This window comes from Haliotis asinina, chromosome 15 (genome assembly GCF_037392515.1).
Source record: "Haliotis asinina isolate JCU_RB_2024 chromosome 15, JCU_Hal_asi_v2, whole genome shotgun sequence".
In the NCBI taxonomy this organism is placed as follows: domain Eukaryota; kingdom Metazoa; phylum Mollusca; class Gastropoda; order Lepetellida; family Haliotidae; genus Haliotis; species Haliotis asinina.
In genome coordinates this window covers 16,346,692-16,362,147 of record NC_090294.1, presented here as the reverse complement: position 1 = coordinate 16,362,147, position 15,456 = coordinate 16,346,692, and the positions used below count along the sequence as shown (strand labels likewise).

At 36.5% G+C, this 15,456-nt stretch overlaps 1 protein-coding gene across 2 annotated transcripts in view; it reads left to right on the top strand.

The window, feature by feature from the left end:
* The window catches only part of LOC137266428 (F-box/LRR-repeat protein fbxl-1-like), a 59,132-nt gene extending 43,676 nt beyond the window's left edge, over positions 1 to 15,456 (top strand). For both annotated transcript variants that reach the window (XM_067801921.1, XM_067801920.1), the window contains exons 2-7: positions 1,252 to 1,732; positions 4,522 to 4,788; positions 6,681 to 6,847; positions 7,904 to 8,106; positions 9,003 to 9,182; positions 9,736 to 15,456. In XM_067801921.1, the coding sequence (XP_067658022.1) occupies positions 1,252 to 1,732; positions 4,522 to 4,788; positions 6,681 to 6,847; positions 7,904 to 8,106; positions 9,003 to 9,182; positions 9,736 to 9,907 (1,470 nt within the window). In that variant the 3' untranslated portion in view covers positions 9,908 to 15,456. The remainder of the gene's footprint in view (positions 1 to 1,251; positions 1,733 to 4,521; positions 4,789 to 6,680; positions 6,848 to 7,903; positions 8,107 to 9,002; positions 9,183 to 9,735) is intronic.

The window sequence follows — 15,456 nt, the reverse complement described above, 5'->3', positions numbered from 1 at the left end:
TTCTTGATGATAATAATTTGTCCAGCTGGTCACTGGCCAATATAAACTAATGGGCAAAATAAATGATACCAAATTGAAATCACTGATATTACAAAACGACAAACCAACATTGTGAAAAAGGAAAGTGAATTTTAGTAACAGGGGTAATAACAGTTTAAGTAATATACATATTGCTCTGTCATTAAAATTCACTTTTGATTTTCACACTGGTGGTTTGTTGTTTTGTAATATCAGTGATTTTGACTTGGTGTCATTTCTTTTACCTGTCAATCTAGTTTGTGGTGAGCAAGTGTTATGATTTCACATGCCCAGCATCATTTGTTGATGTCAGACGGCCCCTGACACAAACACACTGTCATGTTTACGTTACACATAGCACTGACTTGGGTAGATTGGTTACAGTTAAGCACATTATGTTCTCATAGAAAGGTTTGGGCACATTTTATTACAACATAGAACTTTCTCCCCTACAAATTTCCATGAGTGCTGACCCAGGTAATTTACATAAAATGTAACAAATGATGAATGGGAAAGAAGTGAAATGCTTGTACATGTACATTAACACTCAAACCTTTTTGGTTTTTTAACATGTGCATGTACAGTACTAAATAATCAATCTATCCTAGGGATCAGATAAAGCATAATTGCCAGCCACCAATAAGTCGGTATAAGCATCACAAGTAGTGCAGGAATTATAAGGCACTTGTAATAAAACTTGCTGGAAATATATGAGTCCTGCAAGGAAATGAGAGCATGTAATGTTCTGTAAAATTTTCATAATTATGCGACATACTAGAGGTACATTTCTTCACCATGTAAAATCCTGTAATTACTTGGATTAAAATATTTCATCTATATTTTATGTTAAACAAACAAATAGTGATAGATGCCACTCAAAGCCACATGAAAATAGCATACGGGGTCTTTGCAAACTGACAGAAGTAATGGTACTCTGCTCTGTGTCTTTTAAGTATTCCATTTTGCGAACAGCCACGTTCAAAGTATAAAACAGTCTTTTGTAAAATATTGGTAAATATTTGATCAGAATTTAGTGAATTCAATTCACGAAGGGTCACTGAATATGGAAATGAATCATAACAGGATTACTTGTAATAAAAGAAACTCCTCTTTAAGATATTTCACACATTTCATGAACATGAATCTAATCAAAGCCTGTATTCCAATACTAGCCATATTGTAATACCTTGTAATCACAAACTATATGTTGACTTGTTTCCTAATATCTTTCAGGCGGTGACAATCGAAAAGGTTCCAGACAAGCTCTTGCTCAATGCCTTCTCATTTCTGAAGCACAAGGAGCTTGGGAGGGTGGCACAAGTGTGTCGGAAATGGCGTCTTCTCGCTTATGACAGTCGACTATGGCAGAGCGTGTCGCTCCGCCCAGAATTCTCAGGTCTTCATGTAAACCACATAGAAACTCTCATGGCGCTGATAAGTCTTCGGTTCGGTGTCACTCTCAAATATATTGAGCTGCCAAGTGAACTCATTCAAGCACCTGTGTTACATGAACTGTCAAACAAATGCCCAAATCTTCGAAACATGACCTTGGACTTTTCGAATGCCATGCAACTCCATGACTTTAATGACCTCAACTCCTTCCCCTGCAATTTACGAAGTCTCTGTATCTGCCTCTCAGAGGTCATCTTTCTGGAGGGGTTCATGCGCAGGATATACAGCTGTCTGTCATCACTGGAAGTCATGCACTTAATAGGTAGGTCAATAACACACAAAACAAACATCTCTTGAACTATATTTTATTAACTTACGAGCTTCAGAATATCTTCCTTGAATATCTCTGTATTTATTTTTAAAGACACAATCCCAAATTAATGTATTGTTGTTAGACATCACTAATGTCCTCCACAGATGGTTGGCTTAATTTGATTTTTTTTGTGGTTCTTCAGTTTCAAACTTTGTTAGATACATCTTAGTGTTAAATTTGTTGAGCATGTTTGTGTGATATAGTTTATCCCTTTTTATATTGCGTCAAATATTACAAATACTTGTGACAAAGGAGGCAGTGGGGTAGCCTAATGGTTAAAGTGTTTGCTTCTCTTGATGAAGACTATGGTTCGATTCCCCACATGGGTGCTGTGTAAGAAACCTATTTCTGGTCTCCCCAGTGGGAATATTGCAAAAAGTGGTGTAAGACCAAAGTCACTCACCCTTAATTAAAATCAGGTGACCTGCGGAACCTTTTAGTTATAGTGCTTTTCCAGGAGATTGCTTAATGATTTGTTTGTTAATTCTCAATCGAAAGCTTCATGGTAATTTTCCATCCATGGCTTCAAGATAAGAACACCTGGGCACATCTTTTTATCCCATTTCGTGAGAAGTGTGCTTAACTGTGCCTGGAATACGTGGATCAATTCTTCTGATAATTACACTACCAGATTAGCCTAGTCAGACAATTACAAATGAGCATACAAATCAGGCTTTGTGTTGTCAGCCCTGCTGTTACATTCTGCATAGGCCTTGGAGACCGTGCAGTGTTAATGTAAGTCTGACTGCTGTCTACTGTACACACACACACATGGTATCCACACACACATGAAGTAACCATCTGTCGATTCCTGAGGCTTTCCTGATGACTCTGTACTTTGATCTATTCAGTGTGTTGCTACACTGCTGTGTTAAGCTGTGGTCAATTAACCTAGGCAATTTATTTTTTAACACCTTGTCGGGAAAGCTTGTGGAAAATTTAACCAAACTAATTTTGGGGATAAAGAGTAGCTGCACGTTACTTCCCTGCATTTATTAACCCTGGTTATTGGCATTTTCCATGAAAAAGGTCATCGTGATATTGCTGGAAAATTGCTAAAAGTGACATAAAACCAAACTCACTCACTCACTCACTCACTCACTCACTCACTCACTCACTCACTGGTAATTCACTTATCCTTTTTGAAGATTTTTTTCTCAAGATGTCATATGTAATCCACATTTGTCTTGTGATCTGCAGTAAATAAACAAAATCTCTATGCTTGGTTAATACAGGGTGAAAAGTGCTTGAATTTTAGTGTCAGCCAGAAAAAGCCTTGAAAATAACCCAAACAGCTTGAAATGCCTAGAATGTGTGCAAAGTGGCATGAATGTTGTTCATAAAGGAATAAAATTCATGACAGACTTAATTCATTGAAAATATTGGCGCTGAAAATCGTGATAAAAATTTTGTGTTGTCCACACTCTTTTTCTGTATTTAATTATTGTTTGATTAATAGTTTAGCTGAGATAGAGCATACTTCGTTAGAGTGAGTGTTAAACTGCTGGTATCTCAAGGAACTAATGATGCAAAATAGGCAAAATACAGGAATAATCATTCTTGGGGACCATTCATTGACAATGATTGGGATCACCCACTCTGTTTTGGGAATGTAGAGAGGAATAATAAAATTTGTACACATGAGCTTAGAAGTGTGTCAGCAATATTTTACATGACATGCAGTTGAGGTCACTTATGATTTTCTTAAATTCAATGGTGATGGTGGCAAGAGGGCATTCATATTCTACATGTTTCTCCTTAGAAATCATCATAAACAATCCTTTGCTCACAAAAATGCACTCATGCAGGATCATATATTTTTTGGGTGTAGATGCCAGCTTAGTTCCCTGATGCAGTTTACCAAAAGCTGGTACGTGTTATTGCCCTGTTAAATTACTGGAATAGAGGGAATAAAACAAGGAATGGTTGGCCTGGAGTGAGTATTCTGTGTCCAAGAAGGATGTCTATGTTTAGCAAATTGCAAACTCGTGCAGACACACATGACTTACCACAAATGTGCAATTATGTGGGTTTCACTGCCATTGGAAGCCGTTCCCCCCGCCTATAACCCTGTGGTATGAAAATGTATCGATCTGATTGGTATTGTAAAAGAATCATATGCGTGAATATGACAAACAAGAGCATTAATATAGCAAAACATCAGTCAGTTGGTTTAGGGGATTTTGTAATGAGCAGATCACATCATGAAACTCCATCATAACTGTCTGTGAGACAAGAAACAAAATCCAGATATGACATGCAGAGTTGTGTCCCTTTCCTGCCTGAATGCGCTGGGCATGGGTACATGGTATGATGTCAGTACCATACCTACAGGGATACCACAAGTTGACTGAAGCATCTTGTGTTCACCCAGTGGTGAACAGCATGAGCACTTGTTTCATTTGTTGGCTGCAATGCACAGGAACCCGATATCACACTGTAGGTTAAACATTGACCATAGATATACACTCATGTCATATATATTAATAGAGTAAATTAATATATATGACATGAGTGTATTTCTATGGTCTATGTTTAACCTACAGTGTGATATCGGGTTCCTGTGCTGCAATGGTCCACAATCAGTCAACTTACATTAGTCAACAATATCCTATCATCATTTCTGTCCGTTATTTTATAAAACATGGGTTTTCGCTGCCATACACCAAGTTTCCACTCAGCGATATCACCTGACAGTGTGACTGACTTCAAAGTGTCCCGTTTTGTAATATTTTCAGGTACATTTGAGTTGTCCACTGAATCTGATGAGGACAGCTATGAAGTGATCAACATCAGTAAGATCAAAGCGCACACACCAAACTTAAAGATTGTAAACTTTTATGGAATTGGTTTTATCGATGACTCCCACATCGAACTGTTGACCTCCAACTGTATCCATCTTGAATGTCTGGCTCTCAACTTCTGTCTCCGAGTGCGAGGGTCATCCTTCAAGACCTTGATACAACGCTGCAAGAAGCTGAAGTCCCTTCTCCTTCAGCACACAGGTAAATCATGGACTTACTTCATCAACAAGGCTGAATTCAAGGTCAACGTCACCATGTTCATGTCATGACAAATCTTGAAACAGGAGCTAGTCTGCAGCTAATAACTGTTAAAATCAAAATGGTGCCCAAATAGACTGAATGTAGTGTTTGATGTCTGTAATTCTGAAGTAGTTCTAAATGCGCCAGTTTTGCTACAAACATGACAGAAAATGGAACATCCTAACATTTTTATCTCCTTCAAGCAGTGCTTGCTAAATGTTGTGAGGATTAGCATGTTAAGGTTTACACTGGCCCTCTTGACTAGGTTTTAGAAAACACCAAATTTTTAAAGTTTCTTGTCTCAGCTAAAATACTTGAATATCTACTGTACTGAGAAGTGAAATTCCAAATATTACACATTTAAAGTGCATTTACAGACTTGATATACCTTTTCAACCAATAACATTGAATTTCTTCAAACCATTATCACACTGATTCATGTTCTAATTGAAGCTAAAGCAATCAGGGTCATGAACCTGCCTTTATTTCAAATGTTACTCATATATATATGTTTTTTGTTAAGGGTTAAGGATATTTTTGCTTTATGTTTCTATTTGCAATGGTCCTCTTTTCCCATTTAACACTAATCAGTGTCTAATCAGGCCGTTTATAATACTGCCTTTATGGGTCACAGCTATTCATGTACATGTATTCGACACTTGCAGATTTGCACATTCTGGCCACAATATAGCTGGAATATTGTGTGGCGTTAAACAACAAATCAGCATGTTCTGTCTTTCTGATCTGAATGCCTTATGTAAACTAAGATACCGTTTCTACTGAGCAACAGAAATGGTTCAATGATTCCAAAAAGCTGAAAAGCAGATAACATCTGTTGACAGTAGTAATTTAAATAACTGCCAAAGAAGGCCTGTGAGATAAAGTTAGATTCCCTAAGGAGGTATTGCTGCGGTGATATTGCATCACAATGCTTTTTAAACCATTGTGACATCACAGGTTACTGTGATGTCACAATTGAATGACATCACTAATCTCTCAACAGTTGGAGCTGGTAAAATGTTCTTTTACTCGCAAAACATAGGTTATTACTATTTGCAAGCTGAGAGAGTTTGAAAACTAAGTTTTGATGATCTACAACATCTCAGTAAAGTATCATTTGATATATGTCAAAACATTCTGATACTAGCTAGAATATGCTTAAACCTCATGTTAACACTTTTCAGTGTTTAAATCTTTGAGATAACAAATTTGCTATTCAAAATCCTATTTTGCTACCTGAAAAAAGCACACAGTAGCAACAACTTGCAACCTGGAATTTTTTACAGAAACCGCTAATCAATTAACCGTAATCAAAGCGAAGATCCCCACTGTGTCATTTCACTCGTAAACTTACTGATACTGGTATTTCAATTTAAAAACAAAAAATGCTCATCATAGTTTTTCTTGTCACTTATGCATAGCAATACTTGCATAATTGCGACTTTTCAGTGCGCATGTGGAGACGTGTAACATTACTGTGTCGTATGTTTAAATATGGCCATTCAACATTTCCTGAAGCGGAAGGGTGATAAAATGTTGTCAGCTTATACAAGTAAAGATATTACTTTTGCATAACTTGATAAATACTAGTATGCAGTGGTATTGAAAACACTATGAACAGATTAAATCATGTATTTTACACTGTAAGAAAAATGCTGCTACCAGGTAAAAGATTTTGCTACCTAATATTAAACCAGGTTGCAAGTACGTGCTATTTCATAAAAACGTTCATTTCGAACACTGCTTTGAGTGTTGATATATTTGATGTCAAAAGATTCTCTCTGTCATACACATTAGCTTTACTGACAAATGTGAATCTCATTCGCTTGTAAGTGTTGATGTTGCTGTTGTAGGTGTTGAAGACGCACACATGCAGAGTGTACCATGGGAGACCTCATGTGTCACTGAACTGGATCTCACTTCAACAGAGCTTTCAGCAGAGTGCTTGGAGAATGTACTCACACGTATGCCTGGATTCACGTACCTCGGTCTCGGGCACTGCGAGTTCTTTTCAGACAAAGTATGAAAAACAATTTTTTAATAATTATTGTAAAAGGGACACGTACAATTTTATGATGTGTGCAAATGTGCATATTGAACAGTTGATACCAAAGGATATACATTTGTTTGATAAGATTTATGACAATTGTTCTTGTGATTTTATACACATATTGAAAAGGATGGGACTATCAATGTAATTTTTAGTGTTTGGAAGCTAATCAATAATGTTGATAACCTGAGTGCTGTTTCACAAAGCTATGACTGTCCTACCTCCTATACTGTAATGTAGACTTCCGACAGTCATAGCACAACACGCTGTACCATGGCTTTGAGAAAACGTGCCATTGAAACTTTATTAACTTTATTAACTATTACTTAAATTAACTTTGTGAAAGACATGGTGTTCATCTTCATTCTCTGAAGAAGATATCTCATCTCACAACCCATGAACCACATTACTTTCCTTTCTGTCTGGCCCTTTCTATAATGGACCTGTGAAGGTTCTTGGATAGAATAGGCCTTCAGAAACCCATGCTTGCCATAAAAGGCGACTAACGGGATTGATTAGGCAGCCTTGCTGACTTGGTTGACACATGACATCGGTTCCCAATTGTGCAGATCGATGCTGTTGCTCATACTGTTACTCACTGGATTGTCTGGTCCAGACTCAGTTATTTACAGACTGCCGCCATATAGCTGGAATATTGCCTAGTGCGGCTTAAAACTAAACTCACTCACTCACTTTCTGGAGTGCTAAAACCGGAAATGAATAAGTTTAGATTTCCTCTGAATCTCCTGTCTCACATAGGCTACTTTTTAACATAAATTAATTATTTGTTTCTAGCCAAATTATATACCGCGTATATACAGAGGCAAAATGTTTGTCTGTAGATGACTGAACATTACACTGTGTTGCACAGAGAAATTAAGAATGTGATATTTTACTGATTTTACGATTGCATCATTCACATTTGTCATGACAGTTTATTACAGTAGATAGGCCATTCCAAGATTGGAATTTTTATTTTTTTTGTTGGTTTCATGTTCCCCTGATATTTCTTGTTACATTGTCCAGGTACTGGAAAAGTTGATGGAGAAAGGCAAGTTTAACCGCCTCCAAGCCCTGGATGTTAGCCACACCCATGCACTTTCAGAGAACACGCTGTACCAATTCCTGCAGATCCACGGACCTAGTCTCCGGGGTCTGATGTTAGCAGGGAAACCCAAACTCACAGAGAACTTCTGGTTGAATGTCATTCCATTCATAAAGAGAATGCAGTAAGTTTTTTCTGCCATGCCAACACTTGCCATATTTACAAGGTGTTAATTTTACTGGTAACAGAACACTTATTACAAATTGCTTTATATAACTTTTGTGTCTATCAAAGATATTGGTTAAAATTGATCTTCAGCAGCCCATGCTTGTAGTGTGAGGTGAATCATGGGATCGTGTGTCACTGACTTGGTTGATGGATGTCATTGTGTCCTAATTTCATAGCTTGATGTTCGTGATGTCTATGACTTGATCGCCTCTTCCAGACTCGATTATTTTCACACCGCCTTTATAGGGCAAAAATATGGCTGAGTGTGGCAAACAAGTGTTACTGATGCCATCTTGAGGGATTTATCCTGGGTTGCACATGGCTCATTGTACCATTTTCCCAAAAACCTTAAGGTCATGTCCTTTTGAGGGACCCATGTTCCTCTGGGCACTTATAATATTACCTTGTCAAAACATCAAAGCATTTCATTCTAGTAGGTACTAAGTAGGTACTATTCTACCCAGGGTAGAATAGGCCTTCAGCAACCCATGCTTGTCATAACTGTGGCGTCTAACGGGATCAGGTGGTCAGACTTGCTGACTTGGTTGATTGCGTAGATCGATGCTTATGTTGTTGGTCACTGGATTGTCTGGTCCAGACTTGATTATTTACAGACTGCCGCTATATAGCTGAAATGTTGCCGAGTGTGGCGTAAAACTCACTCACTCACTCACTCACTCACTCAGATTTGTTTGGTCAATAAGTATGGTTTTACACCACTTTGGGCAACATTCCAGCAATATCATGGCGCAGACACCAGAAAAGAGCTTCACACATTGTACCCATATTGGCAATCAAACTCAGTTTTCAGTGTGGCAATCATATTGTTTTTTATGTTTGTCTGTTTTACAGAGTGTGTTGTCTTGGCACTGCAAATGGCTGGTTCCTGAAAATGTCAAGTCGCGTCCATGTGGACCAGATTGTGGAGGCGTTTGCTCAACACTGCCCCAAGCTGCTGCGTGTGGAGATTCAGTGGGACCCAGACACAATCAGATACAGCGACAAGAGCAACAAGTTCATAGATCATCTCAGGTTCAGCTATCTCCAAATTTGAACTACGTTTATAGCTTTTCAGAAAAGATGTTCTGTTGGCAAGACTTATGTAAATGAATGCAAATAGTCTATGTGGCATGTGGTTGATGGTCCTGTTTTCCATGTTGAAACTTTATCACAAGATGTGTCTCATCAACCATTGAAGCTTGTGCAGAGTTGGTCTCGTCACTATTTGTTTGACATAATTCTAATGTGACGTAAAATTTTACCTTAACTCATCCCACTGAAACAGAAAGGAAGGGAGACATATTGTCTGTTCCTTGATTGGTGTAGATGTTTCCATTGTGACTGTAACTGATTTTCAAACCAACTTGCATTATATATCAAAATCTGTTTGTGTGGAGACATACATTTTTCTGAGTCTTGTTTTTGTGTTGTAATAACTGTACACCAGATTACTAATACCTCTGCAAAATCTAAAAGTTTTCGTCTTCATAAAAAAGGGAGGGATTGAGGCATGGCACACTTTTGCACACTTACGTAGATTGTATTCACAAAATGTAAATATATTTAATTTTTGTTTATGTTTCAGGTTGCGCTGTCCCCACTTAAAGTCCTTTACACTAAGTGATGGAGAGTATTATGAAATGGTGAAGTCAAATTTCGAGCGGGCAGATCGTCTGAAAGTTGTTCGGACAACCACCAACTACAGCACAAGTATCGTCAGCCTCCTGGCTAACTACAGTGACTTGCTGTTTAACTGATTCACATGATAAAGTGGACAGTTGATCACACTTTCAGTACACATGTATTCAGGGTTTGTTTAGAGTGAAGAAGAGTCCAGCCCTCCTCATCCTGAAACAGTTGAATTCTGACATTGTCGTGAATGATTAAGTTGTATTGTGATAATGGCAGTGATCAGAATGTGCATATCTTGTGGAGGTCAACAATTATTATATAGTCATTTGTTAACTGAGGCATATACAAACTTAAATTACCATTAAATTGTTCCCAAGAATATCAAAATAAGCTGACACCAATCATTACCTTTGAAATAAAAAGTAAGAGGGAATCACTAATGATTGTATCACATGCAGGAATACCAGTTAAAAATGTTAAGGTCACCTAATTCTTTCATATGGGAAAGATTCAAGTGATCTCTAAACTTGTTTTAGTAATATCATGCATTGGTGGATGGTACAGTGACTATTGTGACAATACTCGTTGGACTGATGGTCATCACGTGAGGTAAACTACAAATTTAATGTTGCTTTCTCAGTATGTTTTTCTGTGACGGTAACAAGAATGTCAACAATATCAAAGTTCAAGTTGTGCTTCCACCCTTATGAAAGCTGATTTGTTTGAGAAGGTTGAGCAGAACCTTAGATATCATATCGTTTTCATTTTATGATCAAAGGGATTCCATAATGGTGATGCTATAATATTTCTTCTGGTAATCATAATTTATGCTCATAATAGTTTAATCCCCAATACTGCTGCTAGATTCAGTACAGTGATCAATTAATTTTGAAAGATTAGATTGTACTGGAACATTTATGTTGAACAAAAACAGTAATCATGAATATTTGGGGGTATATTTTATGAAATTGTGTGCTCATTCCCCCAAAATATCCATGATCCCTAACTTTGTTTTTGAGTATATAATCTTGTATTGTGGACACCATGTCACTACAGGATAAGTGTATGACACAAAAATGTTTGGTGTGTGCTCTCATGTTTGTAAGAGATAAATATATGTTTTGAAGTTAATCAGTGCATGAACCAATTTTTTTTTTCTGAGCACAAATTCAGAAAAATAATCTCTAAACTATTAAATAACAAAGGACTAAGTACAGTTCCCTCTTTCCACAGTAGAACTTCAATGCTGCTGCTCTTAGTTACGAAAGAATGAAATTGTATGTACAACTTTTGTGAATACATTTTTTTATGTCTTTAAGTAAATAGTTATACACTTTTGAGCCAACGCACAAACAAAAACAGCTACACCTGTGTTGAAATCAATCTGGCAGTTGCAGCTGAAGTTCTGCCTGAATAACATCATATTAGTCATGGTAAATGAATCACTCGATGAATGAGTGAGTGAGCAAGTTTGATTTTACGCTGCTTTATTCCACTGGTATTTCATCTATTTCGCAATAATACTATATTAAAACAATGTGAAAATACGAGTGTTTAGAGGCCTAACTGACCCTGCATAGAAAAATATCACTCTTTAAGTGCTATTGTTTGTTTAATGCCTTGATGGGTCAGACATTTTTTTTACCTTTTCGCACTGTCCATTACAGCACAACCTTCATTTATATATACATATATATAATTTTATTGTAGTCTCAATTTAGAGACTGTTTTTGTGTATTTTTCACTGAATTGGGAAATGTGTGTAAATGATTATATTTCTAAATATATCATTTGTCATGCATTTTATTTTCCACATTGTCTTCACCTGGACTGAGGTATTTTTTTAGTTTGTGTGTTCTTCCATGTTTAAGGACGTACCTTAAAAGAGAGCCTGGAAGACATTGGAAATGTTTCTGAGTATTGATCAGTAAACAGAAATAATTTAAGAATAATGAAACAGTGTAATTTTGAAAATATTTTATTCTTCTAATGTTACTTTAGGTGTATATATCTTAACTATTTGCAGCATCTAAATAATTACTTTGATGAATGTGTATAGATTTTTAAAAAATAATCACCAACTTTGATTGTTCATGGTTGCGCACGTTTGATTGTTGAAACATTTGGAAGAAAGTTTGCAAAACATAACTTCATTAATATATACATCACTTACAACAGTGTTTAAGATAAGATAAGATAAGATAAGATAAGATAAGATAAGATAAGATAAGATAAGATAAGATAATGCTTTATTATCCCGAATGAAACTTTGGTTAAATCGTAAAACACATGAAAAAAAGCAAAACTATATGGACTGAGATGCTATGTTTAGCAATGAAATGAATTTCTGTGTAACCCAATATATTATTACACTATTTTATAGGCACCTAAGGGAAGCTTTCATTGGAGAAAAAATATTTTGACAATCGTTTTTGGTAAGTCTGTTTACTATTAAGTCGGTCTTTGCCAGGACGATTTGGAGTTGTTGATTTTAGTTGAGCATTTGTATATAGAGTTATGTTTTCTAGAACAAGGTGATAATTACTTAATATTGCTCACAATGATTGTTAGACTCCTTGATTAAGGAGATATTTCTTTCTTGAAAACATCCAAGTTGTCTGCATATTGAAAAGACATTGTGGATTTATTAAGGATTATTGTCTAAGTACCCTCTGCAGGAATAATATGTACTTTTAGCAGTGTATGAAATAAGGCCTGTCTGATGGACAGTCTAAATTTACAGCTAGCCAGCTGTAAAAGTTTTAGCTGCTCCATTTATCAGAGCAAATTCACCATATCTTGGTGTCTGGACTGGTTAAATCCCTTTCTGGCTGGTAACACTTTTAAGTTGCCAACCCTGATGTCTAGCAATGTTAGGGTTTATTTCATTTACTGCTGTTAGTTGACAATGACAAGCACGTGTGGATATTATGTCACTGATATTCTTAATAAGGAAAATACTGTCATGAAGTGAAAATAAGATTATTCATTTTAACAGGATTATGAATCAAGGGATTGAGAGATGTATGTTTATCCTGCAGTTGGATATATGGTTCAACATAAATGGTTGCTAGGGCAATAGGTTAATGCTGGTACATTTTGTTTTTAAAGCAGCCATAGGTTTTGGCAGGAAGGTGTTGTGGAGTTATTCCCCTTGTACTTAAAAGACATACTTTGTTACCTGCATTTAGGAAAGGAATGTGCTTTTATCATGTAGACAGGTGCCATCAGAGTACAGTTTTTATTTTAAAGTCATGTAATGAGCACATGTTTGAAAACCAATGAAAAAGGTCTGATCTCAACCCATAACCTCGACTGTCCCACCTGTGAAAAATGTCAAAATCAAGCTGTTGTTCCTTATTTTGAGCAAATGTGCAATATTTTAATTATTTGATGTAGCACTGGTCTGTTACTGTGTGATAGTATTTATTGTTTATTTGTTCATGGGCATTGTTTGTGATTTACGAGTTTTCATAATATAAATATATACCAGATAATAATTATTATTAAGTGTGAGATGTCAACCAAGTTGACTAAATGAAACCTTAGTCTGATTATGTCAGATATGATGAGGTGATGCCACTCAGCAACATAATATGAAGTAAGCAGGTCAGAGATTGTACCAAAGTAACATTCATTAAAACCAACAAACAAAGAGCAGCCAATCTATGGATTATGACCACACCTCAAATAGAAATATCAGTGTATGAACTCCCCAAATTTGTACCAGGATGCTGTTGTACAAAACAACCTGAGCGTACTACCTTATGTCTACATTAAGGTATGGGAGTTAAGGTCACCCTAGTGCTAAGACTACCTTAAGTCTGCATTAAGGTATGGGAGTTAAGGTTACCTTAACTGCTGAGGTTGCTTTGTACAACCACACCCAGATCTCAGTGCTGAAATGTCTTAGACAATCCCTCTTAAGATGCATTTAGAAAGTAACTCTTGCATTATTTCATGTGAAACCATTCACAATAAATGAGGGAAATGCATTCAGTTTGTGTTAAAAATATGGTATAATTATCATGGTGCACTTTTCATGCAGCTTCTATCTTTTATTAATTAGTGTGGCTATTTCTGTTTAATGTGTTAACATAGTCCATGGTTTGGTTACACTGGTCGGTCTGTCATTGATCTGTTTATCGCCGACACTGATGAGAGATTAATACATGTTCATGTACATATTAATAGTGTCGCTCTGATTAAAGGAATAAGCAGTCCAGTAAAGCTCATTGTTAGGGAGCCTCCATTTGATTTGGGTTAAAGAATGGGTATTGTGATTTGAAGCAATTTATTTTTTGTTCCAGCCAATGAACTACTTATTTGATGTGACCCATCAAACAATCTACATGTTTTTAATAATAATCCACCCACAAAAAATATTTTAAAAAAATCCTTTGCCTCTTCTCCCCATAGATATAAAGTGGATGCTCCTTTGTGTTAGAGGGTTTGCAAGTGCACCTTCCTTTAATATTTTCTTGTTTAACAGAGAGTACATTTCAAACAGTTATAACTCACCAATAATGTGTCTACCAGGCATGCAAAAGAATCCATGATTGTCCTGTTTTGACTATGAACTTAATCTGCACTTGAATTTGATAATCCGATATCTTCGGTAATCCGACAATTTGCCTGCAACGGACAATGTCAGATTAATGACACTTCACTGAACTAAAATGTACCACACAAAACCTGTATGGTTTTAAACTTGCATTACTTTGGTGTAAACTAAGACTGAAGGTCTGTGGACATTAATATGAATTTTTCAGAACGTGTAAATGACAGCAGCTATATTAACAAGTGTAGTGTTTACAGGAAAATCCACTGAATTGTGTGAAGCCCCACTGATTGTACAGTGTATCTAAAGACAAAATCCATAAAGCATGACACCACTGACTGTATAAAATCCACTGATTAGTGTGAAACCCTCACCCATTGTACTGTAAAAATCCATTGACTGTGTTGTCAACCCGAATTAAGGTATGAAACCTCACAATTGTGTTCAGCCTCACATACTGTGGTGTACTGTGACCATTACAACATTTGGGGTGCAAACACAAGCCCTTGTGTCATTGTGAGGATTAAAGATTTATGTTGAAAATATAATAATTTTGTGATGATCCCCAACTTGAAACGTTTCACAGTACAATATATCTAGACATACTGTACACTGAAGCGTTTCAAGTCAGGGAGGGGTCATCTCAATTTTTTTAGAATTTTTAAAAAAAAATCTTTAATCCTCACAATGACATGAGGGCCTGTGAGTGCAAAACCTCAGTTACCTTGGTGTGAACTTGAACTAATGAGTGAAACCTAAGGGTCATACAAAACCCACGTACAGAAGGACGAAAAAACTGATGTCGTTACTAACCCAGACTGTTTCACGCCAGGTCACACACTTCACCTCTCACCATGTGGATAAATGGGTGATCGATCATCATGCAGATTGGTTTGGTCCCCAAATGGTTTATCAGGGCTTGGGAGTTACAGTCTCCATCAGAGCTTGATCAGTGTCATGGAGCTGTCAGTTTGTACATCAGATATTTTTATTGTTTTGATTTTTCCTAGAAGGCCAGAGATTTTAGTAATATAAACCTTTACTTTTACCACACAAGTCTGTCCTTTTGGATAAGTGGAATGTTTTATCTGGAAATAAAACCCTTAAAAGGGA